General features: G+C 36.6%; 1 protein-coding gene across 3 annotated transcripts in view; it reads right to left on the minus strand.

The window, feature by feature from the left end:
• Window positions 1-365: 365 nt before the first annotated feature.
• MIB1 (MIB E3 ubiquitin protein ligase 1) overlaps window positions 366-27,348 on the minus strand; it is a 79,761-nt gene continuing 52,778 nt past the window's right edge. The window contains exons 13-21 of one of the 3 annotated variants that reach the window (XM_065833098.2): window positions 24,846-24,978; window positions 24,391-24,477; window positions 21,374-21,502; window positions 16,347-16,528; window positions 14,836-15,028; window positions 13,165-13,243; window positions 11,529-11,642; window positions 10,345-10,445; window positions 366-5,937 (exon numbers count right to left, since the gene is read on the minus strand). In XM_065833098.2, coding sequence (XP_065689170.1) covers window positions 5,797-5,937; window positions 10,345-10,445; window positions 11,529-11,642; window positions 13,165-13,243; window positions 14,836-15,028; window positions 16,347-16,528; window positions 21,374-21,502; window positions 24,391-24,477; window positions 24,846-24,978 — 1,159 coding nt within the window. In that variant the 3' untranslated portion in view covers window positions 366-5,796. Of the gene's footprint in view, window positions 5,938-10,344; window positions 10,446-11,528; window positions 11,643-13,164; window positions 13,244-14,835; window positions 15,029-16,346; window positions 16,529-21,340; window positions 21,503-24,390; window positions 24,478-24,845; window positions 24,979-27,348 lie in introns of all 3 variants that reach the window. The other 2 variants (XM_065833097.2, XM_065833095.2) reach the window with 2 other exon arrangements.

Here is a 27,348-nt window from a genome sequence, read left to right on the forward strand (position 1 = left end):
GCTGCTAAAACAGTATTTGAGTATCTGGGAGATTCAAAGGCATGTAGCATTTCTGAGGTTGCTACAAATTCACTCTTCAGGGATACATTAAAAAATCATAATTTTTTGAAGTTTGGATTGTAAACCTTCTCAATAAATATAGTCTGGTGTACTTTTAAACACTGTATGTCAACAGCTAACAGAGTTTGCCAAAATTTGTCCAGGTACCCAACCTTCTAATTCCGTGGTGACATGTAACATCATTACAACCAAGAAGGTGGAAGACAAATGAGCCACCACTCCCTTCTCAATGATGTGTGCAACAAAAATCAGTATTAATTCAGTTTAACTACACTTTTAAATCAAAGCCTTGGAAAAAGTAGGTATACATCTTATATAATAAGTTTTATTAACCATACAGTACATTAGCATTTCCTTTGAAACGCTTAGACCTTGCTAAGCAGTTTTAATGAAAGCAATTACATAATGCTATCTGCATATAGAAATCCACTACATTCACACAGACGACCTTAAGTTTCTCCAATAAACAGTCATGTCAAAATCTACAATTTACTGAAAATACAAAGTCGTTTTTAACAAAAGCAAAAACGTTCTTGCGGTTCAGTAAAACCTGTTTTCTAATACGAATAGTTTGCATTCATAAAGAAGACAGTAAGCTTGGGACCAAGACAGTATTTCCTAGAAGCTCAAAACAAGACTTAGATTTTTGTAACTACGAAACAGCATGCAAACATACAGATTTGTTGCCAACTATTTCTCTCTTACAAAAGACTTACTGGGCCAGAGTAAATAAGGTATTTTTACATGTTTGCTTATACAATGACCTCTCCCATCACACTAAAAGTGTCACATACAGAACATTTTTTTCAGCTTTGTCTCAAATGGTGCTTCTGTAAATTTGAATATTATGCCACTCAGACCCCCAAGACAATCAAAGAACTTCCAGAAAGCTTAACAAAACCTAAATTTGCCGATTTTCCTTTACAGAAAGTATATACAAGTTTATCAATCCATGGCATGGGTATTACAGTTATATTAACATCAGTTCATCAACTGGATTCAAAAGATACCTGCATTCTGTAAGGTCTCTATGGCTGCTGCCCATTCAATAGTTCTATCAAGGCACTGTACAGTCATTAAATCTCTAATATTCTCCAAGATGTGCTGAAGAATATTGTGAAAATGTTTAAGTTGTTAAAAAGCCCTGAGTCAGAACTTTTGTATTTACCACAGGATTATCTATAAAAATGGCACATACTACAGCTTCTGCGGATAATGGTTTTGTTTTGTCAATGCAAACAAGTTATGAAATGCATAAAAATACAATAGTACAAATTCCAGCAACTTACGCAAGACTGATATACAATGTACATTGTGGCAAGTCACACATTTCTATTGTATGTAATTTATACAGCCAGTAAAAACCTTCGCCATGTATTCAGACATCAAAACCGATGAAGCGAAACAAAACTGATGTGTTCCCCATCCCTTCCCAAAGACAAAGAACAACTAGAGAAGAATTCAGTACTTTGACAGAAAGGAGGTAGCACTGCTAAAAGTTAGGCTGTAGTGTTGTTGGGTTTTTTAAGTGAAAACTTGACCCATGCAGCACAAAGAACAGGATAGGCTCTTCGGTTCACCAGCTGCTACTGGAAGAGTAAAATTGAGTTTCTGACATTTGATTTTGTAGAGGAAGCTTATATCACTAGCTCAAAGCAGCTTCTTCAAAAAATTTAGCATTTACACAAACTGCAATTTTGCAATTAACACTGCTAAAAATAATTAGGCATACATAAAACAACTCTAGAAAATATCTACACAATAAGGACTTAACTCAGTTTATAAAGATCATTTCCTGTCTTTAAAAGAAGCTGAAATACTGATTGTAAGACTATGCTAACAAGGCACAAGTACTTGTGCAAATCTGCTATATCTTCACCCAGTCCAAGTTAAGAACAATACCTTCTAATCAAACTTCACATTTACTAAGTAATTCGTTTGTTCTCTTGCCAGTCTAATCTTCAGTATCCACTTCATCAAAAAGGGATTCCTCCAAAGCCCAACATCCAAGTGCACAGCATTTCAACAAATGGCAAGTAGGTATCAATAGTCCTAATTTTGAGAAGTGCCATGAGTAAAATGGGTGGGTAGGGGGGGATTGTTATACAAAAGCTAACAATCTACAAGTATTTAGCATATTCTGTTAGTCTCTCAGGTTGTCTTCATACTTTAGGTCACTGTGTAACAATGTGACCATTTATGTATTTTACTACATATAAAAAATGAAAACTGTTTTACACATCTGGGCACATCTCATATCTGAACAACATACATTATTAGGTGCCTTCCTGATTATTCCAAGAAAGAAACTGAGATATTTTATCCAATTAAATTTCAAAACTGCTACTAAATACTGGAGGAATAATAATAATAAACAAAACTTGCAAATCCTATATTTTACAATTTTACAGTATATTAGAGATAAATGCCTTACTGATTTTTCTCCCATTTTCACTTCGCTCCCTAATAATAGTTATGATAATAATCAGATTTGCACTTTCATCTTTTGCTGAAGGCAGAGGCACAATTACATATCCTCAACTCTCCTACTTGTTATTAATATGATTCCCTTCGGCTTCCAACCGAGTTTCCACTTTCTATCCTTCAATTATTTAAGCATTATCCACTTGAACATCTGCACTCTGTGCACATTGCACAAATGACACCAGCCTAAATGGAGTGAATGAATTTACTAGCTTCCTCAACAACACCAGTTCACCTTCTACATCAGAATTCAAAGACAGTGCGTGGATCTAAATATCTATTTCCAAAAATGATACTGGATTTACAAACATTTTTCCTCTTTAAGTTTTCTGAAAGGCAAGCACTGTGTAGCATTCCCAATAAGACACAGCGCTTTCACCTGTTAATAAGAAGCCTACATTAGTAATTTAACCATGGTGGTCAACTTGCCTAGTTTCACCAATTCAGCAGCCTCTCCTGGCACCATGATAGGATCAAATTAAATCCCCAATGCTGACATACTTTAATTTCAGTTGGCACTCAACATTGCCCAACGAGTCCAATCACAAACCTTTATGCAGTCACATACATCCAGTGTGACCACAGTATAGAAGACTACAGTCGCTCCTATAGCAAGACCTTCAGTTATTTGCTCTATTTCCATAGGACCATGATGACATCCAAGTACTAACCGCGCTATAAAGTAACTTACAGCTTCTCTGTTGAAAAGTACAAGCCTAACAGAGCACACACTTATCTCTGTTACAACCTGTGCCTCCTGCACACAAGGAGTATTTAACTTTGACTCCAGTTTCCCACCCAGGATGCTCTAGATCTGTTCTTACTCAGCTGAATTGTCCAACTGATGCAAATTTGAAATACTTTCAAGTAATTCTGGCTTGCTCCAGTGAAAAATGCCAACTGCTATACTGAGGTTTCAGTTCTGAACTGCGTTATCAAGAAGAAATCCACCCTGCCTTTGTGCTGACAACAGTTTATAGAGGTCCCCTTGAAGAATAAACAGGACACAATATTTGAAATAAGTCTACCAGAGCCAGAGGAAACTAAGGTGCAGATCTGATGCACTACAGGATCAAACTCCGAATGGATTGTCAAATGGCGTGTCCTACTATGCAATTATTTGTAGAGACTGACAGGAAAGTGAAGCCTATTACTGAAAGTTCAGCTATCAAATAAGCTACCAAAAAAGTATCAGACTTAGTGACATAGATATTGGCCAAACAAAAATTGCAGTGGGCAGTCAGATGCACTCAGAGCTTAAGTGGACATAGCAAAATGCTGACCTGAAAAAAAAAAGCCCTGTATCAAAACTTTCCACAGCTCCTTGAAATTCTGGTATTTTAGAATAGGGACTCAAGAAACAAGGAAAGAAAGGGCTATTTCATTTCGCCAAAAAGACAGATACACGGATTATCTGAGAACAGATGACTATTAGTATACAAAATAAAACACAACATTATATTGATTCCAGATTGAGATTGTGTCCAATGAAAAATTAGTGAAATTAATTATGAGCATTTGCAATTCCAGATCAGGATTAAAGAGGGATATAGAAAGACTGTGTATTACAGCCTTTTGCTATGTCAAAAGCCACTCTACATACATTTTTCCAATATATCACTGTAGTTGTTTCCTGGAACACTACCCAGTGTTTAAACTTTACCAGTTAAAAGTTCTGTCTTTACAGTTTACTAGTAACATTCATCTGAGACTTCTGCCAATGTTTGCACAATTCATGTATATCAACTTACGCTTCAAAGGATCAAGATTGATCTTCTGAAGAGATCACAATTTTATGCCTTTACTCTTACTTGGATCTGCCCTTGAAATATCCCTTTTTCCATGTTTTTTTTGACACAAGCAATGAGAATTAAATGATAAATTAATCTTAGCTGCAAGTAAGGCACCTAAGTGACTCCAGCATGGATTTCTTCATTGTTCTGCAAGGGCACATCCAAATGAAGCCTGCACAATGGCAAAGGGCTATATAAACTATGCACTCAGAAAACCGCTAAATTACTCACAAGTAAGCACACATTCCTTTTAGCTACAAGAGATCCTTAAATCAGCATATTTTCTTCCATCTGTTCCTGACAGCAGCATTTTTGGGGGTCAGGAACATCTCTTTGTCAGGTCAGTGACAGCTAATTCCTTCTGCCAACTTGAGCCCACCTAGGTATGGCTCACAAATTTCACTGCTCTGTCAGCAATATCTTCATTTGCAGTATTATCCATTCATGTTCACAGATAAGTTCTGGTGTTAACACCTGACTTAGATGAATAAGAAATATTACATCGTCTCTTTTGCTGTTGACAATATTTGCCTGAAGACAGTAAAAGAATTTAAGAGAGGACATCTTGCAGAATTTCTAGTTCTTCCTAATTCATAGACCCAGAAATATATATACACATATATACGTTCCTCTATAACTGATCAAATTCACTCATCTGAAATTAATAACTAACTCATTGCTCAAATGTTTTCTTTTCCAATCAAGTTAGAAGCAATTCCATACAAAACCATGTGGTTAGCAGAATGAGAAAGTTCACTATTGAAGTTAGCTTGAATCTGTTAGACTGAAGTGCAGTTTTGGGAACATAATATTTCTGGATCAGATTTTTCTTTTTACTGTTTCCTTTCCAATCCATCCTCAACAACAAAGGTAAAGTTAGAATTACTTGAACATTGTATTTTGAGGCCTGATCTTATGGGAATAGTACGATATTTATTACTACTGTGTATACACTTTGTATTGATTTTATGTTATTTTATATTTCAAGGCAGAAATTCTTGTGCATCATAACTGTCACAGGAAATCTGAACATTCTCCAGAAAAGCATAAAACAAAAAAATCCTAAGTATTTATATTTGATATTAACTGACAATATAAAAAACCCCTTACATCACTTGATACCAAATACATACATTAAAAAGACACAAACAAAACCAATATAAGATTGTCCCTTTACACTTTAAGGGGAAGAAGAAGACAGAAAGAAAATGAAAAAAGACTGCTTTCAATTAGCTTCAGCTTTAGATGTTAATAGTAATGCTAAAAGCTGACTGTTCAAATACTGTTCTCTTATTCGGTATGTTCACAGTCTTTAAACAATTACCACGTAATGAAGCTGTGCTACAGTATTAGAAATGTTTTCATTAGACCCTCTACTGCCTTTCAGACTCAAGGAGCTTTAAATCATGAAAATGTCCTTACTATTTCATAAGCTAATAAAAGACACTGCTTCCACTACTTAATACAAAAGGATCCTTCGTTCAATTGCCTTGCGACATATAGGGCATTCACTCATTCGGTCTCCACAAAGTTGACATGTTCCATGGCCACAGAGAAAGATCATATTCTTCAGACGGTCCAAACAGACAGGACACATAGTCTGTAAAAGATTTTGATACATTATATAGTCAATGGCAGTAGGGATATAGTATTGAGTATGCAATATACAAATTACTGAAATTTTACAATAATTATGCCCTCTTAAGGGCAGCAGACCATTTCCATAGCAGAACCCAGCCATTAATCTGTAAACTGATATATTTTTTTAAAATCACATTTTTATTTCATATTGACCCAGAATATTTGGGCTTTTCCTGCACCATTATGACACAAAAAAAATATGTAGCTTTTTTCCCCAAATATAATCATTTTAAGTAAGGTTATCCAGTAGTAGGTTATCATCACATTTCAACATCATTACCCAAGCTTGCAACATTAAGAAATTCTTCAGCAACATTCCCCTTTATGTAAACTTCCAAGGAATCAACACGAACAGCTGTACGCATGCAATGCTTGGGCAATGTTTCACCAACTTCTCAGACTACCCAGCCATTCACATACTTACCGTTAAACACCAAGCAAGCACTGAACACATGCAAAAATAATAAAAATGCTGCATAATCAATATTACACATAAAGATTCAATACTGGTATTTCTGGCCTTTGTTCATGGAAGCTATCTAAATTCTTCAGACAAGTTTCAAATGAAGAACCTTGAGTTTCAAGTGAAGGACAATTTAATAAATATGTGACCTTCAGTTATAACAGTAGCACGGCAAACTTTTAAAATCAGTTTTAACTGCTGAACATTAAAGTCACAACCAATGCCCAAAAAGGATCTCCTAAAGTCCGTCAACAGCAAAGTTCATTTTGTACCAAGGCACTAAGGAACAACGTCCTTCACCTTTTGTCACATGCACAAATTGAAGTTTTGGTAAGGCATGTTCCTTCACCATAAATATATTGCAGCCATATTAGTATTTCATTTATAACAGGTTATCGAAGGTTAGTAAATGAGGAGATGTTATAATAGATTATAATTGTTAAGACCATTCTATAGTCCAACAAATTAAATCTAAAATGTCCTTAGATGTGAGACACACTATTCATATCTAACACTTTTAAATGTAAATCTCATATATAATATGAAATGTTGACAGGGCTGGTATTTCAAATGCAAATTCATTTTATCACCAACATGCACCTGTGACTTGTTTCCATTCTCATCATTTGGGGTTTACTTCAGTTTGTACATCTCATCAGAGAGAGAACCCACGCCAGGAACCCTATTCAGCGTAACCTTAAAGCACACTTTCTGTGGAATCAATAAGTATCACTTCCTAGGGTAGATAGCTTAATTGAAGACTAGAAAAAACCAAAAAAGTCACCATCAGTCTGCTTATGCAGAGTTGTTTAAATTGGCATGGAATCTGGTCAAATGCCTATTTTAATCTCCAGGATACCAGTATAATGGGCTACCAGGATCGTAAAGCTTCCAGATAAAACCTTATGTCAATTTGTGTTTACAAAACCCCCTTCACTCTTCCCAAAAACGCCACGCTCATGCTACAGCTTTGTCAGAATTTCCACAGTATTGTAACAAAACCCTCTTAAACTAAATATTTGCAAAAGACCAACTGTCAGTCAGTCCTGCTTACTTATCCATATGAAGTCATCACCTGCACATCCCAATGAGGCAACTGAGCATTCTTCCTCCGGTAGCCTTCAGTCTTCAAATACCCATGAAAAAGCTGTTTCCAAATGTATCTATAGCTGTGCTGTGACAAATGTCCATAACCTGACAATGTTGACATGATGTCTTTTGACAAAGGACTTACAAAGCAAGTCCAAAATCTTATCTTTAGAGAAAAAACTTGTAGCTTTTATTCTATGTTTTTTAGCTTGATTATTTGCCTTTGTGCCTAAATGTCAGAGTTACTGAAGTTGTTACAAGGGCCCTTTCTTCTCCAAGTGCCGCACCTTTATTTGAAAATGAAAACATCCATCAAGAGGCCCAGAAATAATAATTTTTTAAAACTTAAATAAATTAGTTTTGATTATTTAATTCAGTGAAGCACAGAAATCCTACATTTTCATGTCATAGATCTTTTCTGCAATTGCATGCAGTATTAGCAAATTGCCCAATTCCTCCTGCGTAGCACAAAACCAGAGTATTTAAAATACATTAGCTGTTTCATTTCTTTATATATTACTTTAAGTTACTTCACACAGCAGGAAAATTCAACTGGCAGGAACAAACTTCCTGTTTGTTTTGCCATTCTATTCTGACGAGGGTTTTCTCAATTAGTTGAGCAGTTTCCCAGTGCAATATGAGCCCAAATAACTTAGTTTTATCCAACTTTTGAGGTGCATGCATTACTTAATCACCAGTTTATAGGTACTTCTACAGTGGACGAAAGTTCACTGCATACCTTATACCCAATTCGTGCCACAGCAGCAGGAAATCAGCAATATGTGCTTCTATTCTTCTATTAGTTCGTTAGAATGTTTTGGGCACGAAAAAAAAAGCAGAGCGTGGTTTATCGGCATGAAACATTTGACTACCATCTTTCAAAGGAAAACAAATGATACAAAAAGACACTATATCTGTTCTATGTGAGAGTTACATCTTTGTATTAGTATAACTGGGTTTGCAATTCAGATTAGTTTTTACCACTAACAAGGTGTTTTAAACTGCTTGAAATACCAATTCCTCACTACTAAAACCAGTTTTTTCCAACAATATACAGGTGCACAGTGACAAATTTATTTTTTAGGAGAAAGTGGCATAAGTATGGAGAAGGAACATACATAAGATATTAAACAGATGATGGTGATTACGTATGAAATGGAGTGAAGGTATTGCAATTACAGTCGAAAGGGTTCACTGAAGAATGGTCTGGTCATCAGATGCTGGAGATTCTGATGACATCAGCACCGCTTCTGCATAGCACCAGAAATACGTTGCTGCACTAACATATCAGATTATCACTGAAGGTATGAGTTGAAACACAGGATTATACCCCCTGAAAGAGAACTAATTAATTTTAAGTACAAAAATGTCAACATAACTTGAAGACTAAACTGTTCAAACACAAATCAAAAGAATCCACAATTACAGTGGAACAATGTGCATCATGTCAAGCACAAATTTAGAAGATGACATGACTAATTTTAATCAAATCCAACTTGCTACTCACAAGTGTGATACGCAACTCACTGTCACTAGACTAAGCAGAAAAAACATCAAGGGAAGCATGAAAGAGTCTCAAGCAAAGATGCAACAAGAAAGACAAGAACCACCTCTTTCGAGTCAGAGGCACTGAACAACCTTCAGTTTTAGGCTGATTTAAAATAAATTATTGGATGAAAGGGCACTTCAAAGCAAAAGAGTGCACTTAAATTCTCAAAGCATTTCGGTATTAGATCTTTCTTACTACTGCAAATAGGAAAAAATCAGAAAATACAAGTAGAAAATGACATGTATAAAGCAATTATTCTCTTCTCCCTAATACAGCATAACTTTCTGGTATTAGCAAGCTTGTGGCTGGCAAATCCCAAAGGTAAGACAAAAGTGTTACAAATAAAAGAGCACCCAAGGAAAACTGAAAAAAAACCTTAGATAACATCTAATCAAGAAGAAAAACTGCAAAAACAAGTTTTCCTTTCACATCCCTATACATAAGGAGTGTTAGCATACCCAAATATAACTCCCATCTTTTCTAAACTCCTACAATAAGTTAACCAGAAAAGAAAAAAATATATCTGAAGAAAATAATGACTTGTATTTAAGCATCCATCTGCATGTTTTGCATCATTTAAAAAGCCCAAGTAGTAGCCTTACTCTTTCAATCCAATGTTAAAAAGTAAAACAGAAGCTCAACAGTAGATATGTCAGAAATATCTAGAAACTCCAGATGTTATTGTCAAGACAGATATGCATGTTTCAAACAAAAATTTTTAATCTGCATGTTCTTTTACGGACAAAAACTACAAAGGAATCTGTTTTGAATTGGATATTTGAATTTCTATCACTTGGGTGTTGTCCAGGTCTCCATATGACAGGAACAGCTCTTCACATACATGCCACTGAGGTTAAAGCTTTCAAAGCTTTTAGTTTTGCAACCACACAGTTTCTGGAAGAGTAAATACTTCATATGACAGGTAACTACCAGCATTTGTTCAAAGCTACTTCATGAACAGACAAGTAAACACTGAGGTAGTGACAGAACAGTCAAGAATATCTACTTTTATTACTGTTCTGTGAATACAGCTTCTGCTGTACCTATATATTCAGGTCAGCTAAGCAGGCAGAGAACATACTGACTGGGCAGAGCATCCTTTTTTAGCCACACCAACACAGACGCTCTAACAGATGGATTACCGAATGTCACAACACACAGGAACTGAAGCACTTCCACATGTCATTTTGTCTTAAATAATAGAGGATACATTGTTTTTTTCAATTATTTTAGGTGCCTATGAAATTTTTATTCAGCACTTTTACCTGTTCCTTGATGTCTTGTAACTGTTGCTGCAGCTTCTGTACATCCGCATTGACATTGGTGTTGTCTTTGTCTTTCTGCAAAACTGGAATGTTTCCACTTGCTGTAATTTAGAGAAAACAAAGATGTGATTATGCATCAATCTAACACAACAGGAATAATTCTTTCCAGCATACTAACTCCAATTTTTCAATTATCTGAAATAACATTAGCCAAACATACTTGACAATCTAATTAAATTCACTACAACATCAATGCAGTTCAATTAATAAAGAACTTCGATTCTAGTGGCAATGCTGCTTTGACAAAGATTTCCTCAATAATGATGCTCAAAATGCCTGTAGCCCCTTAATGTTCTCAGAGTTCTAATTTGTTGAAGTTCCTGCAGCAGGTTTTTGCACATGTAAAAACTAAAGCCAAATCCTTTCACATTTTAAAGATGTTTTTATCTACACAAATGATTCTATTTGGTGTTCAAAACTGCACAAGCATCTTGGAAGTAATTTGTTCAAAATCTGAACATGCTCATGTTAATATTTCTGTATTTGACTGATTCAGGAAGCACTGTTACTATAAGAAACAGAAAAAAAAATGAGTATTTCTAATTACAAATTTTAGATTTCCAGTGCATTAAAAACCTGATTTCAAGGATTATTGTATTTATCTATTTAGGAACAGTATGGTAAGAATGACCTAATATTCCAGTTCCCATAAACTCAGTTCAAACACTGCATATCACACATACACAAACAGAATAAATACAAATAATTCACAGAAGTTATTGAGAGAAGTCACAAGAAGTTTAAAAACTAGTCAAAGCAGGAGATGTAAAACCAGACAATCTGTCATGAAAGTTGCTTTTACCTAGATGCAAGATATTTACCATTTCTTTATCAGTCAGAGAGTTCCAGAAGTAAAAAAAAAAAAATATACATTTATTTGCTCATGTGCACAATTATAAAGACTCTTCAGCTTTTGCCTCATAGGACATTAATACTGGTGTTACCATTCCATCTGCTGCTACCAATGCAGCAAGTAGTGAAAACAGCATACAGATACCTGGCTTAACACTGTTTTTATCAAACTTTTCTTTAGAAAGGAGAGGAAAGATTTAGCTCATTTAAAAGAACAAGAATAAAAAGTTGTTGGGGGAATGTGAAAGCGTATGGGTTCTGGAGTCACTCACAAATATCATCAGTGGTATCTTCTGTACCTTTCCCTCCGCAGCACATTATGAAAGGCACTCTTCGCTCAACCACTGCCCGGCATTGTACACATTTCTTCATCAAGCTTGCACAATCTGAGAGGACAGAAGAATAAATTAACTCTGAATCCTGCTATTTCTCTCTGCTATTTCCCTATCCATGAGCTTGTTTATTCACAGTAACTATACAGGAATGCCATAATAGATGCTTGTAATACAAATAACGACTTGTGTTAATCTTCACATCACTTTCTGCAAATCACATCTATAAGCAATCTCTAGTTTGGGATTCAAAGTAAACCTATTCTGTTTATCTTCTTTTAACATATTTCAAGCAAGCAGGTTCCCCTTTCTCCAAATAGATTTTTATTTGACAAGAATTAGCTAAGTTAAAAGAGTAAAATCACACACATTTGAGATCAGAACTACCAAGAATGCTTTGACTACCTGCTTTTCCCTCTAGAACAAAGGATATAACTTACTGTCCTAATACTCCAGAGGCAAACAGGTGTGGTTCCTTACTCACAAAAGAGTAAACATGTATCTTTTGATATAATCCTAGAAAGGAAGCTGTAATTCTTCTACAAAAGGCAAATAATTATGTCTCATAAATGCTGAGGGTTACTGTGAATCAATGGAGTGGATCCTATACACTACACAAAATTGAAGACTCTCATCCTGCCTGAACATGATGTCCAGAAAATAAGTTGGAAACAATCTATATCTGTTAAACCTTTTCCCGTCCTTGTTACAGCTTAGACTTGGTGATTGCATTTCACTGCTCAATTCCTTCACCACAGCAACCAATTCTTCTGCTGTCCTCTTCCCGGGAAACTCACCAAAAGAACTCTCACCATCTTTCAACTGAAGACAGTGAAACAGGCCAGATCAGGAGAACTGTAAGGTCAGTGATTCAATGTCAGGTCTCTCAGACACAACAGAGGAAGAAACTAGACTTCTTTAGTGAGACTCAGTAAGTAATTCCTTATGGGAATGATTACATTCCCTCTTAGGTACATCCTCAGCAACAAGGACTGCTCTTCTCTAGGCAAATGGCCCTTCAACAAAACAAACAAGCTGGAGATATCTCATATATATATTTTTTTTTGGCTACACAAGATAAATCAGAGTGAATCATAACTGGTGCTCTTTACAAATATGTATGATGTGTCTTTTACGGAAAAATATAGCCCTTATGCAAATCTGTAGATCGGTAATGAAGCATATTAAATATTTATTTACAATATTACTTTAAAACACCATTTGCACATCTGAATGCCCCCTCCCCAAAAAAGCTGCAACAAAGCAACAGAATTAATTCTAATTACTTCACAAGCTTTAATGATATACAGCAGGTTTTTATAACCCCAGCAAGCCTACTCACAATTAAATAATTCATTTGGAAGAGCACTTGCTTTCTGAATTTTTGAACATTTCCAGTTTGTCCTCCAGTTATTTCACTACCACACACCAAATAATGCCAAAATTCTGACCATCACATCAGATTATCAAGTAAATTGCACCTGAAGTCAGATTACCAATGAGCTTTTAGCGATCTGATTGAAAATGTTCTGTTTCAAAATTACTGCAAAAATAACTTCCTGTCAAGTTTACTTACTCTCACAAGCACACATATGACCACAAGGCTGGAAGAGCACTGCTGCCTTTTTGTCTGAACATACTACACATTCTTCAATCTGCAAGGAACAAACACACATAGGAGAAGTTTAACTCTTGCTCTCTACATTAATTCTTTAGCAAGGCACATGGACTTTAAGAAGCGTTATTTTAACTAATTCAGCACCTCAAAATGCAACTTAAATTTGACTCATCATACTGATTTCTAAGAATAGTTATTTATTGGCAATATTTATATGTTCAGTACACTGATAGGCACAGCGAAGCAACCAAGACAGTACATGTTTATTTTTCTTTATTCTTTTCTCCTTCTTTGTTCCATTATACATACTTAAATTCTCTTAGAAGAGACTTTCAGAGTAATTTGTTTTAATATTCTGGGCTAGGGTTTCTTAAGCTCTTTAATGTGATGAACTGTATATATAGTGTGACCATAGGCACCATATACCACTCCATTCACACTGGTCTGGACTGCCCCTTCCAGTTCATAGAATTGCTGTCCAAGTTCACTAATGTCTTAGCCTTGCAGATGTGACCATAAGCTTTTACATAAAAGAGTGTAAGAGAAGTATTGAACAGATATTCCACTCAGTCTAATTTGGCAAAAGGATTCAAAGAAAGGTTATCCACAAAGGTTAGCTTTCACCTGGGAAAGCTGATTTCCATAGATTAGCGAAAGCAGATCCTTACTTTGCTGCTCTGAATCAGCGGCAGAACCTTTCCACTGACCATAAAGAAAGTCTAGAGAAAAGGAGCTCACACTATGTTAACATTTACAATTCCTATATTTACTCTGAGGCAGAGAAAAAGTACCACAGAAGTGGACTAGTCAAATGCGTTTGGCAAAAGATAAAAATAATAGAATGGACTTTCTACAGATCAGAATACCTGTGTGTGGAACATCAGATTATTTTATTTTTTAAAAACCAGCCAAATAGCACAGAATGACAAGACTTGGCAATTACAGGGAATAAAAGAATACTCAAACGGAAAAGCAATGAGCATGCACCTATAAAGTCACAAATATTTGGCAGCAACTATCTGAGAAACCTGAGGACTTTAGTGGTGTTAGGTTCCCAAAATAGAGTGCAACTACTTGATACTCCAAGGAAGAAAGATGGCATAATGAAATTCATGACTCCAAAGAAAGAGAAGGTGAAAGCAGAATGTAATTATTAACTTCAAAAACAAGCACATATTAACTAACTCAGTGTACAAGCAAATCATTTTTCGCAAGCAGCCCTAAGGAATAAAACAACTCCGAAGAACTGAATATTACCAAAGGAAGTTATACTTCAGGAAATGCAACAATTTATCTTAACACGGAGAAAAAAATACCATGGGGGTGGGAAATGTATTTAAATAAAGCATCCACAGGTGCCTGTATTAGGAACTCTGAGGACCTGAACAATAAAGACATTGAAATGTGGGGACAGAATGAGGGGCAGGCAGGACATGAATATAGGCAAGCACAAAAGAGTAACACACAATTTTGGGACAAGATATCATTACAATGCAAAATTAACTCCACCCAGTGAGACATCTGTAAGGCAAAATACTGCTGAAAATATGCTACACTTTTCCTTGACCTCTTTTTTTAACTTTTCCATTAAAAACAGAAAGAGAACCAATAAGCTTTGGAAGTTTTTACCTTTGTCCTAGACTGAACTTGTTCTTTACAGATGAGGCATTTTTTCACCCGTGGTGAGCACAGAGAACACGTGGCAATGTGTCCACATGGGCCGAACAGGGTATCTCTCTTCATGTCTGAACACACCATACATTCTTCTAAGGTTTCAGAATCATTGTTGATCATAGACGGACTTCGGGATCCAACCTGACCACTACAAAGAAACTTCACAGTCAAACTTAGTTCTAAGAATTTTTTTAAAACTCTTAATTTAAAATGCACATCAATTGGCTGTTTATCTATATGTTCCCACATGTTCAGGCATCAGTGTATCATTATAAAGCAATCCAAACAGCATTTTCCCAAATGTAGAGTTGGCACCAGAATGCAAGGTCACACATTCAATTAAGACATTGAACAGGAACAGGCCACACAAGTTAGAACAGCATCTCGTGAACATAAAAACTCTTCCCTCCCATCCCAGGAGTTTACTTATTAATACAGGCATAACCTGCAGCTTCATAACTGCACAGCATAACACCTTAATCTTGAATATACTCCAATACTTCACAAATGACAGGCTTGTAAAAGAATCCCCAAACTCCGTCAGTGAATTAACTCTCCCCAGATCTCCATTCTGTGCTGCTGCTGGCCCAGCAGAGGGAGTGCGTGGTGAACCCAACCAGCTCAGACCTACAGCCCTCACAAGCCCATAAAAGGTGGCGAGAAAGAAGAACAGCCGCAGGGATGAGGATGAGAGACAGATGGACAGACACAGAGAGACTCTGAAGAAAATAAGCACCTTATACACCAGGGGAGCAGTCTCTATTCACAACATGTCGAAAGTACATTTTTTATTTCCATACAGGAATTAAGGATGAGAATCATGAAAGCAAATGGTGGGAACACAACTAGGGCAAGTAGCAAGCTGAAATTTCTCATTTTGCACGCACTTGATAACACGACATTTCACTGAAATCATAGTTCCTAGAGAATTACTTCCGAGACATCAGGCCTACCCCTTCCTTGTCCTTTTCAGATAATCATACAATCATTCACATTGACAGGCACTCAGGAGGTCACCTGCTCAAAGCAGGGTCAATGCTGAATTCACACCAGGTTATACCAGGCTTTGACCATTCCAGTCTTCAAAACTCGCACAGAGAGAGATTTCACAACCTCCCTGGGCAACCTGTCCCAATGCTTAGTTATTCTTTCAGTGACTTCCCTCCCGCCCCCTTTTCTGGGACACTTTGAAGTTCTACCAGCCTCCACTTGCATGTTGTCACCTTCCCATTCCCCTCCCTCCCATATTAACTTGTATGAAAGTCCTGTAAGACTTGTGTCAGTTTCAGCTAATGTATTTGTATACAGCATTCAATGTACCATAGAATAAAAAGAGTTAATTGAAACTCAAGAAGCAGCTCCCATGTTTTAACACTGTTTCTAATAAAGGCACAATGTTATAAATTCATTGGTTAATCTATAGAAAGCAGAGATTTGGAGACAGCGTATTTGATGAATATACGAACCTGACTTTTTCTTTGTGACATTTAGCCAGTGCTTTGCAGAGACTAGGATCGGGGCAGAGATCGAGAGGAGACTGACCCTTCTTATTACGAATGCTGAGGTCAGCTCCGTTGGCTGCCAGGAAGCAGGCAATAGATGCTGCACTCTTCTTCTCTGCTCCCTGAGTGCCAAGTCCCATTATTAACTGAAAGAAAACAAATACGTAAGCAACTTGAGAGACTCTCTAAACAGCGAGGAATACTCTGGCTAAAGGAAAATGACATGTGTACATGCACATACACACAGAAATACCTATAAAACCGCAAGCCCAAGGAAGCATCTTTAGAACTAAAAAACAGAACAATTGTATGATTGCTTAATTCTGACTCAGTTACACTCAACTTTCCTTTAAGGAACTAGTATTCAGAAAGGAATAGGTCAGCTACTGAAGCACTCAATCTCCTGTAGACCAATGCTCACTTGTGAAGTAGCTATCCTTCGATACATGCACTGTAAAGGGCAGAGTCCCCTGGGCGTATTCAGAAGACAGCCAAAATATACCAAAATTGCTGAGGTCAGACAAAATGCTACCACCATCACACTTAGACTGAAACATAGCTGGGCAGAGAAATGAATGCACACTTACTTCTAGTCTAGCAAGTAAAGCACTTGCCCAAGAAAGACTATTTCAGTTGCTTTCTCAGCCTGGAGGGATTTAAACTCACATACCTGTCCTGCTCTAATCATGTACTGCTCCTTTGCCTTTTTACAGCTATTACTGTATTTCTGTATTAGCGTATCTATTACGCGTGATTCACAGAGTCAGTTAGAAAAATGACGAGAGAAGGCTCACTACTGCAGCCCAGCAAGGAGAGGATTCACCTGCTCTGGAGCATTCCAGGCTTGCTCCAATAAATTTTTGTATTAAAGCCTGATGAGTAAAATGCATAAGTACTATATAACGCAGACTACATATCGCCTGAAACTGCCGGCACCATGAAGAATCCCTCAAACTACACTTTGACACTAGGATAGAGGCAGGATTTTGTATGCACTTCTTTTGCATTAAGTGCCCAACTTGACTGATGTACACCTTTCTACGACAGTTTCAGTTTGTACAGTCTATCCCTGCAGCTGGTCTTCTAAAAGCTGGGTGTCAAGTATCATACCTAAAAATTAAGTAACTTTGGCTGGATTAACAATAATTTTGTATTTAAAGAACTAGAGGTGCTATTTTAGACACAACAGCATACAGGAATAAATTTAAAACATCAGATACCTGTCACTGCAGCCTTAAAGGCCACATACCTTGAAGTTTGAACTACAAAGAAAACTGTTTTCAAAACCTCTCTAGTTATTCCCCCCATGCCTCAGAGGGAACTTGTGAAGAAAGAGGCTTGGTTTGGGTCCATGTCTTGCAGCACATGAAGTATGTATTAGAAGTCTTTACCCTGCCTTGATAACTGCAAGATTATCCTCATCAAACAGCCACCCAGTTTTCTAAGGAAGCAATTGTTTTAAACCCCAGTCTATAAGTTTTTTTCTAGTTACAAGTTCTTATAGCAATAAGTATTACTGAGGTGCTACAAAGCTCTTGAAGGTCACTTCATGAGTTCAGAGACACCCATAGTCCTGCATTATTCTCTATAAACAGGTAGGAAAAGTATAGCTTGAAAAACTTCATACCAGGAAAACCAGCAAGTTATGGACAGAAATTGTTTTGTGGTGTTCAGATCACAGAACATTTTTGTTTATAAATTCAGACCATTTGTCTGCACTGCAATTCGAGTACTGGATGAAGTGAAGCAGAGATTTTATCTAGCTTCAGTCTGGGTACCTCGGACCATGTCAGTAATCCAGACAAGGTAGCACAACACTCAGCAAAAGCTGATTTACTCTGAGGCTGGCAGAATAGGCATTTTTTGAAGGCGTGCCTACACCAAACAATTTGCTGTAGTCCTTTCCACCTGGCTAGGACAAGAGTTCTCTTACCATCCAAACTTGCACCTTATGGGCTCTGAAAGGAGCAGCTATTGTGTCTCCAAGAGAAAAATCAAACACAACTAACGGGACAGTTTGCTTCACTTGGTGTGGATATGCAACTACACCAAGACTGGCTCCTCCACCTGGAACAGCCATCAACATTATTCAATAAAAGCTTGAGTCCTAAACTGCCTCTGCATGCTGTACACTTTGAAAACACCAGGACAATATTGCATTCCGTGACACTTCTCTGGTAGTCTGCAACATTTCAAGCACACAGAATTTAAAATAAAATAAAACAAAAATCGAGCCATGCACAAAAAATAAACATTATATCTATATTTTATATATATATGTATATATAAAAAATATAGGGCCTAGTATGGCCTAGTAAGCCTCCTGTGGAGCGTGCTGGCCCTGAGATGTGCCAACACGAGCCAGGTCCAGCCAATTCACCTGCGAGGGAGAAGCCTTGGTGTAACCCACAAGAACAGTATAAATAACACCTAAGTAACTGTAATTACTGAGCTGTCTTTGAAGCTGTAAACACCTAACTCACTTCCATTAAAGTTCCTTTAGCTTAAAGTTAGGATTTAGGCAGTGGCATCGTTTTGAATCTTAAAAGCATTTTAAGGGTCTGAAAGATACCTATATTAAAATAAATTACACTAAATGAGCCTGGGGAATAATACATTTATTTAAAATGTAAAGTACCCTAGACCAAGGAACAATCCAACCGTAATGAAGCAATTGAAATTACTTTTTTTGTGGTGGTTTGGACTGTACTTCAGAAAATTTCTCTTCCTCCCAGCCTTACAATCATCACAATTTGCTGGATGAAAAACTTCAAAACTTTATTTAAAGAGATGGAGTTCACTGCTCACAGCACTTGAACACAGAAATGTTTTTCAGATTGATACCTGAAACGTCTATGACTTTGTGTACTATCAAGATTGTTCACTACATGCATTTTAAGTAGTATATAAAAAAACAGCTGAAGAAACCTGAAAAATAATTGTCTTGGTTATTACAACAGCTTAATGTTGACATCCAGAAGAACTACTAAAAATCAATGTTTAAGAACTCATTTCATATAATTCCACTTCTGAAATAAGTTCACGAGATCAGGAAAAAGTTTGTTTCCTATTTTAAGCCACGCTCAAAGCAAAAAGTAACAAATGGTAGAATTTCAATGAAGTTGCTGTCCAATCAACTTTATCAAATATGAAAAGCATCCAAAATCCTGTAAGTAAAATTTCTCTTCTTTTTCAGTTTATTCAAATGAAAAAAAAAAAAAATGTTGAAATACTATACTACGAAGAGGCACCCTAGGGAGCTCAATAGGTTAGTATTTTCAAGACAGCATTCCAAAGTTAATTAACATTTAGACAAGCAAAAATGAGCTCTAGAGTACTAAGGATTCACGTTTCAGATTTGCTATCACATAGACTAAAGGAATCTGAGGTTTTCCCAATCTTTAAAGGAATTCATACAAATTAATAAAAAAAATACATATTCCATCAATTTAACTTAAGTAGTCATATCCAGAAAAAGAGAGTCTGTTTCCCCACAGTAAATTATTAATCCTATTTATCCTCCTTTTTTGTTGTGGTGTCTTCCCCCTGCTGTTTTTGCTAAGTTTTGTTTGTTTGGGTTTTGTTTGTTTGTTTTTTAAAATTATTTCAATAGAAATAAACTGAAAGTGTAACTATTTTTCTTTTAAACCCAGGATACAGCTCAAGTGAAAGAGGGAAAAAAAAACACAAACAACCTATTCTATGAAACATAAAATCCTCCAAAACTAAAATTTAAAGAGCTGGTAGAAGAAAACCCATTTCTTGTGTTAATAAAACCTCAAAACACAACAACTCTAGATTCATCATGGATTTCACTAATGAGATGAGCAACACAGAAACTTATTTATGAAATGCTGAATTGGAGAAAAAGTATTTATCTCCTGTTCATTCATTTAACAATTAAATACATGCACACAAATTATTTTAGCCACCTCTCACAGGGTCCATTTCAGATCATGGAAACAGCTGCACTGTAATTGCTTTCTTCCTCTCACTTAAAAGGACACAAGCATTTTCTTATATATGTCAGTCACATTTAATCTGTTTGCAGAGTTTATTCCAGTGTATTTCAGCGAGTTAATTCAGTAACCAGTTTGAAAAACATTTGTTGTACAGTGGAATTACTGTTTTGAACAAAGGTTTTTTAATAAAGTTGGTGGTTTTTTTTTTTTAAATACAAAACTTAACACCCGCAGATAAATTAGAAAAAATATTATCACACTGTTAACTATAGATTCAACAAATCTGATCCACTGTTAATGTTCTGAATCTTTAACATTTAAATAAAAAATTGTTGTTTGCTATTCACAGTCCTAATCACTCCAGAATTTTATTTCTCCTTTGCCTTTCAGCATACAGTGTTCACACAGCTCTTTGGGTGTGAGTGTTTCTTTTTTCAATAAAACATCTTGACCTTTATTACCTGGAGTTTCTTTGACTATTTCATTACTACAGAACAATTTCTGAAATGAACTCTGTCAGAAAGATACATAATAATAAAGATACAAAGATTAAGAATGCCTCGTTCTAACAGAAAAAGTTTTCAGACTGTTATAGAAGCAGCTAAACAATTAAAGTTACAAAGAAATGCAAGATGTTGAATGACAGAAAACATAATTTTAGTCTTATTCTGTACTGTAATACTGTTTATTTCTCTTTCCTAAAAAGCCACTTCTGATTTTTTTGGCAGTCACACACGTTCACTATGGAAGACAGATCTGTAGGAACATTTTGAACTTAATACCCCATATTTTGCTTTAACAAAGGCAATGACTACATGTGAAAAGCCACTTATAACAACACGATTTCTGTCTACGCTGCAGTCTAATGCAGAATGTCTACATAAACTCACGCTCCCAAAAAACAGTTCAACAGCACAGAACCAGACAAACTAGACAAATAAAGAGACAAAGTTAGAGTAAAGAAAAAAAAAGAATAAATAAATGCATTTTATTTACTGTGTTCTTTGATGGCTCCCAAGCAGTATCTACCTTGCCCACATCTTGCATGTCTTGGAGTTGGCGAAGCTGTGACAGGGTATGATGTCTCAGGGCTTCATGCAGGGGAGTATCCCCATCTTTATCCTGAATATCCAGCTTAGCACCTGCACGGACTAAGAGCTGAAAAGAGAGAGAACCCAGTTTAAAACTCAAAAAACCCTATTTATTCCTTTTAAAACTAATCTCAGTGGAACTACGGTTTAGGATGCTCTAGGAGGCTGAAAAGGGTTATTCTTTTATCTTGCTATAATTCATAGCTGAGTTTATTTACATTTATTTTCTATACTTAGAGCTCAGACCTCAACTAACACATTTACCTCTTTCAAATATCAATCTTATTTCAGCAGAAGCCTAATGCTTGTCTGTGCTCTGAGGGAACACTACAAGAGGTTATGTTCTAGAAGATTCTTTCTACTGTCCAAAACCTTTAAATCTTATAAGACAGCCTGTAAGCGATGTAACATACTACAGCAATATATCACAAACAGAACAAGTGGGCAATGCTTTAGGTATGTGTATTTTCTTTACAATTAGGTTTCAGTCACCTCAAAAGTCACCACTTTCACACCACACTAAACTTTACAACTTAGTTTACAATGTCATCCCATTAGCAAAGTGGTTAGGTTTACAATTATTCAGCAGAAGACAGAAAAACCACTGACACTATTAAATACCATCTCAGAACATTTTGCAAAGTAACGAACTTGACTTTAAGGCTAATTTTAGACCCAAATTCCAGGTCACACAACACAAAAGCAAGCACAGGGCTGTGCAGGCACTCCTATCCATACTGCTTTTGCAGTCAGGCCTCTCATAATTCAATGCACCAGAACTTCCTTAAATATGCTATTAAACAGAACAAATCGACACATGCTGACTAATAACAATTGCCCCAAAAAATTAAACCCTGTCATTGTCGCAGTGCAGAAACCTGTAGATAGCAGCTGAAGTTTTAATTGCAGTTTTGAGCAAAATTTTGCTGCTTTGCAAAATTTGGATTAGCAGCAGAGACAACAGGTACAGCCTAGAAACACGAATACATGAAGGGGGATCTTCCCTCTTCAGGACCCGCACGTTTGCAACGATCTCAGCATCTCAGAACCAAAGAAGCTCAGACTCTAGAGAAGTCTAAAAGGAAAATAGTTTAAAAGGAATTCAGAACTTAATTTTCAAGGAAATACCTGCCTGTATTTGACTGCAGCTTACCATTTTCACCAACCTTCTCTTCCACAAGTGAAACCAAGAAAACCAGCTAATAGTTGCAACAGTCTCCCCAAAACTACTTATGCTCACTAAATGGACTTACTCTGATCAAATTTTTCTTTCTCATATTATACCTTGTGTCTGCCACTAGCTATTTACTGCTGAAGAGTTTCTCCAGGAAGAAAATCTATAAGAGAACTATTTTCAGGGCAACCTGGGAATGCTTGGCTACCATGTAAATTCAAAGCCTTTGCAGAAGCTAAAAAAAAAGAATATATATATATATACTTATATTTATATATTTATCTATATTATATATATATAAATAATTTTATATATAAATATTTATATTTTTTTATATATATGTATATATATATATTCATTTATATATTTTTATATATATAAAAGGCAAACCAGCACCCTTTGTCACGGCAGCAGGGCTTTTAAAAGTACCCTGCTACCTTTGACCACTATTCCACAGATGCCTGAGGGTACAACCCAGCCCTGGAAGCTACCCAATAGGAATTAATTTTGAAATAGGGAGCCAACATGTTCTTCACATGGTTGCAGGAGTTATTTTAGGACTTCTCAAAGTTAATCCAACTCTGAAGTAGGGATACTCTACAGGGTCATTCACTTAAACATTCTCGGATACAAGCACGTCAGCCCAGTGCACATACTAGTTCTTCCTTCTCACCTGCCACACATTAGTTGTATGTTCTCAGGTACCCTGTCAGCTCCAGAGGAACACAAGAGCTCATCAAATAAAGCTGCCAAATAACCTGCAGGATGCAAGTGACACTGACTCCAGGAAACCATTCTTTAGGTAGCAAGCAGTTCCAGATATAGGGCCATATCATATGTTCCACTGTAATGGGATCACATCCACTTGCAGATGGAGAAATCTTACAGCAAAATAATGCTGAACAGAACCAAATATATAGGTCTGTGTAAGGGGTACAATTCTCTGTAGGTCTGAAGAAGAGACAGTTTTTAACATAATATGACTCTCACTCTACAAATTTAAAAAATTATACATAGGGCCAAGGCCAGGTTGATGGCCAGTCACTTATAGGGAACATACACAGGATTGTTCTCTCTGAGCTTCAACTAGCCTCATGTAGCAATGCAAACACTGAGTTGTACAGGTCCCATATGGACAGTGCACACAGGACAGAATGGGCAGCCAGACCCCCGTGTACTCTACCAGTAACAAACTTTTGCGAAACTGAAGTATTAACCTGTGCAACTGTGCAAGCAGAAAACTGAAATAGTGTTACTTTCACCACTAAGGCACTTCTGCTACTGCTTATAGCTCTCCCAAGCTAAGAACAAGGAAAGTCACACAGTCAGAAGACCGAGTAGTTAAACTCATAAAAAAGATGTTTCACTTAGCTAGAATTTGGAAAAACTATGAGCAAGAATAATAACTCATACAGCAAGAGGCATCAAAAGTGCTATGTGAAGGTCCCATTACAGGACCACAAGACTCACATGAGTAACAGAGAACATATTCTCCCTTACTCAACAAGGAGGGATGATGGAATTGGCAACCGCATAAAGGAAACTATAATGCACATGTACAAAAACTTAGCATTCCTGAAACATCCTTCACAATGCAAACTGACCTTTTGTACAAGTTGGTAGGTTTCTGAATTGGTCAAAATTAATCGTAAAAACATTCTATGGCCACGTGTCATTAAATAATTTTTTAAATGGTCACGTAGTACCCACATCTTAACAGCTACAATCAGCTTGAGTCAAGTACCATTAACCATATGGCTTATGGCAAATAAGACACTTACCCTAACAATTTGTGTATGCTGTCGTTCAACGGCAAGGTGCAGAGCAGTTTGCTGGTTAACATTCTGGATATCCAGGTTGGCATTGCCCTGAAAGATATTCAAAGCATTAGAGCGTTATCATCCCAGCAATTCACCTACGTGCAAGGCAGTGCCTTAGGGCACTGAATACAACCCTGAATATGATTCCTAATTTGGAGATTGAAGAAGTGATTAATTATGCACTGTACAGATGTTAATCTGTTGAATCTAAACTAGGTATCAAATTTTTCAGTCCCTCTGCACCACTAGGCCATTGTAATGATCTCAAAGGCGATTTTGACCTTTAGAGCTTACCACATGCCCTTTCCTGCTCCATCGCTTCTGCATTGCGATTGCAGGCATACAGCAGCAACTTATTTTCACATCAGATGGTTAACTGAAGTGTGACATTTAAATCTACCCAAGAAGAGTCCTACCTGATGCACCAAAAGTTCAGCCACTTCCACATGATTATTGAGAGCTGCCAGATGCAAAGCGGTGTAACCATCATCTTTTTTCTCATCAACTATCCAGGGTCGTGGTAACTTGGACAGCAGTACACGCATTGCACTGAAATAAACATGCAGAGATGGCATAAATGCATACATAATGTAGTCTTTAAATGACAACAGGACAACAGTAAAACAACATTAATTCTCAGAACTACAAGGTAGTAGTAGCTAAAATAACATTAGTATTTTTTCAAAAAGAGAAAATGGGTGAAAAGCTACACCGACAGTTCCAAAGCATAATAATTTAATCTTCAGTTCCTTCTAGTTAAAGTACTCAAACCATACAATACCCAAGGCAGAGTGTGGCAGACTTTTCCAGTAGAATTTTATCTGGCAGTAAAAATTACCTTATAAAAATTATTCACACAAGTTCTGAAACAAAGATGACAGAAGTTGATCTCCCTCAAATTCCTTATAGTATCCTTAATTATTTAATGAACATAACCCACTATATTAGATTTCTTTAAAATCACCACTTTATAAACTGATGTCATGGGCTGTAAGAGTTAAGACTTTCAGTTTCTGACATAAAACTGGAGTTAGACCTCTTAGGCGCAGACAAAATAAATGCTGAAACTGTAAAGTGAATATTAGTGGAATATTTTCATAACAGATAGTGGCTGAGTGTAGCATATCAAAGCAGTGTCTAGTACTCCACCCCACTTCTGTATGTGCTTACCAAGATACCTACCAAAGGAAGGTGATTTATTATTTTACACCTCAAATTCAAGGGTGGGGAAAAGCAACTCTGTTACTAGAGTATTAAGAGAGACGAAAATCCATAAAGTCCAAGGACAGCAGTGTTAAGGGTATTAATAACACAATGCCAGATAAACAAATTGCTCAATCTTGTTTTCTTGCAGAAATACTCTTTTCTTAAGCTCATGTGGCTTCACTTAGCTTTTGGAAGAGACAAGTAAGCAAACACAATTCCTTTACTGTCTGTATTGACATGCAGCTTCCTTAAGACAGCTCCTCAGAGACAAACAGAAAACCAGAAATGTCTATAGTCTTGTGCCAGGAAATCTCTTCTGTCATCTGATCTTTCCCTACCATTGAAGCAACATTCTAGTTACAGGAGAAACAGAGCTTCTTCACAAAATTCAAACTTCAAAATCCAAGCTAATAGCTAATACAAGAGGAACCACTCGAGTCACAGAATGCCTTGTAAGGCAGATACAATAACTGAAGTAAGCAGTTCTTCATTAGCCACCTGATACTGAAAATGTGGGACCTCAATAAGCCTCAGAAATATACTTATAAAATGAGCCTCTCAGCTTTTACTTAAAAATATTCTCAACAGACAGCAATAAGATGACTGTGCTATCAAGTAATAACTGAATTCCTAATTCACTCCAATAACCTGTTACCTTGAACGTCCACACCGTGTAAGTGCTATTCACTCCTAAGCTCTCTTTTAGAGTAACCCAACAAGTTTCCTATAAAAAACAACAAAAACTACAAAACAAACCAACCAAAACAACAACAAACCATGAAATCCCAAAACCATGCCACCCTGTGTCTCTGGGGATAGCTGACTCCAATGAGCCCACCTGAAAAGCAGAAGAGTCTCTGAAGTAGACTACTACAGCATTAAGAAAGTGCACTCAGTTTCACCTAGTGCTTGGACACTATCCTAACAGAACCTGACTCCTTAAGTATCTCCATGTTCTCCTGCTACTGCACTGAGAATGCAACATCAACACTCATTTTCACACTTAATACACCACCCTGGCAGTTGCAGGATGACAGTTACTTTTTTCCCCAGATTCAGTCTGGAGGGAGCATAACTAAGCAACAGGCCCACAGGAGACCTATGACCAACTGCTGGAGCATCCACAGCCAGGCTGCTCTGGAGGTTTGTCCTCCGCAGAGTGGACATAAGCACTTGGCCAGGAAACAAGTCGATTCTGCAGTGTGTGGGTTATCTCAGTCTTTTCAGAATCCATCATCATCACAGCTTTCTTGAGGTAAGCAAAAAAGTAAGAAACCATTCTCAAAGTCTTCAGATTTTCAGTTCTCCTAGCAGGACTAAACTTCTTAACTTCCTAATCACTTTTAACACAGTAAACTAAGACAACAACACTTAACAGATTGTACATGGTTCATTGTGAACCACTGTGAAGCTTCTATTCCTAACACCTTCTACAGCTCTGTCCTGTGCTAGGAAAAAAAGACTAGAATATCTGAAAAAAAAAAAAAAATTAAAAAAAACACCAACATGAATTCTTTGAGAGATTCACTTATGCAGGAGTTTCCAAAATTAAGGATATAAGTTAGTAAAACGCAAGTTATGAAATGTTGCAAAATAAACATATATTAGTTGCATCGATAAACATAATAAACAAATTATGTATTTTAAAACCTAGGACATAAACATGTCCCCGTTTTCCAGCATCAGAACTGTTTCTAGCTGCCACAGAGAAGC

Source organism: Patagioenas fasciata, chromosome 2 (genome assembly GCF_037038585.1).
Source record: "Patagioenas fasciata isolate bPatFas1 chromosome 2, bPatFas1.hap1, whole genome shotgun sequence".
NCBI lineage: Eukaryota > Metazoa > Chordata > Aves > Columbiformes > Columbidae > Patagioenas > Patagioenas fasciata.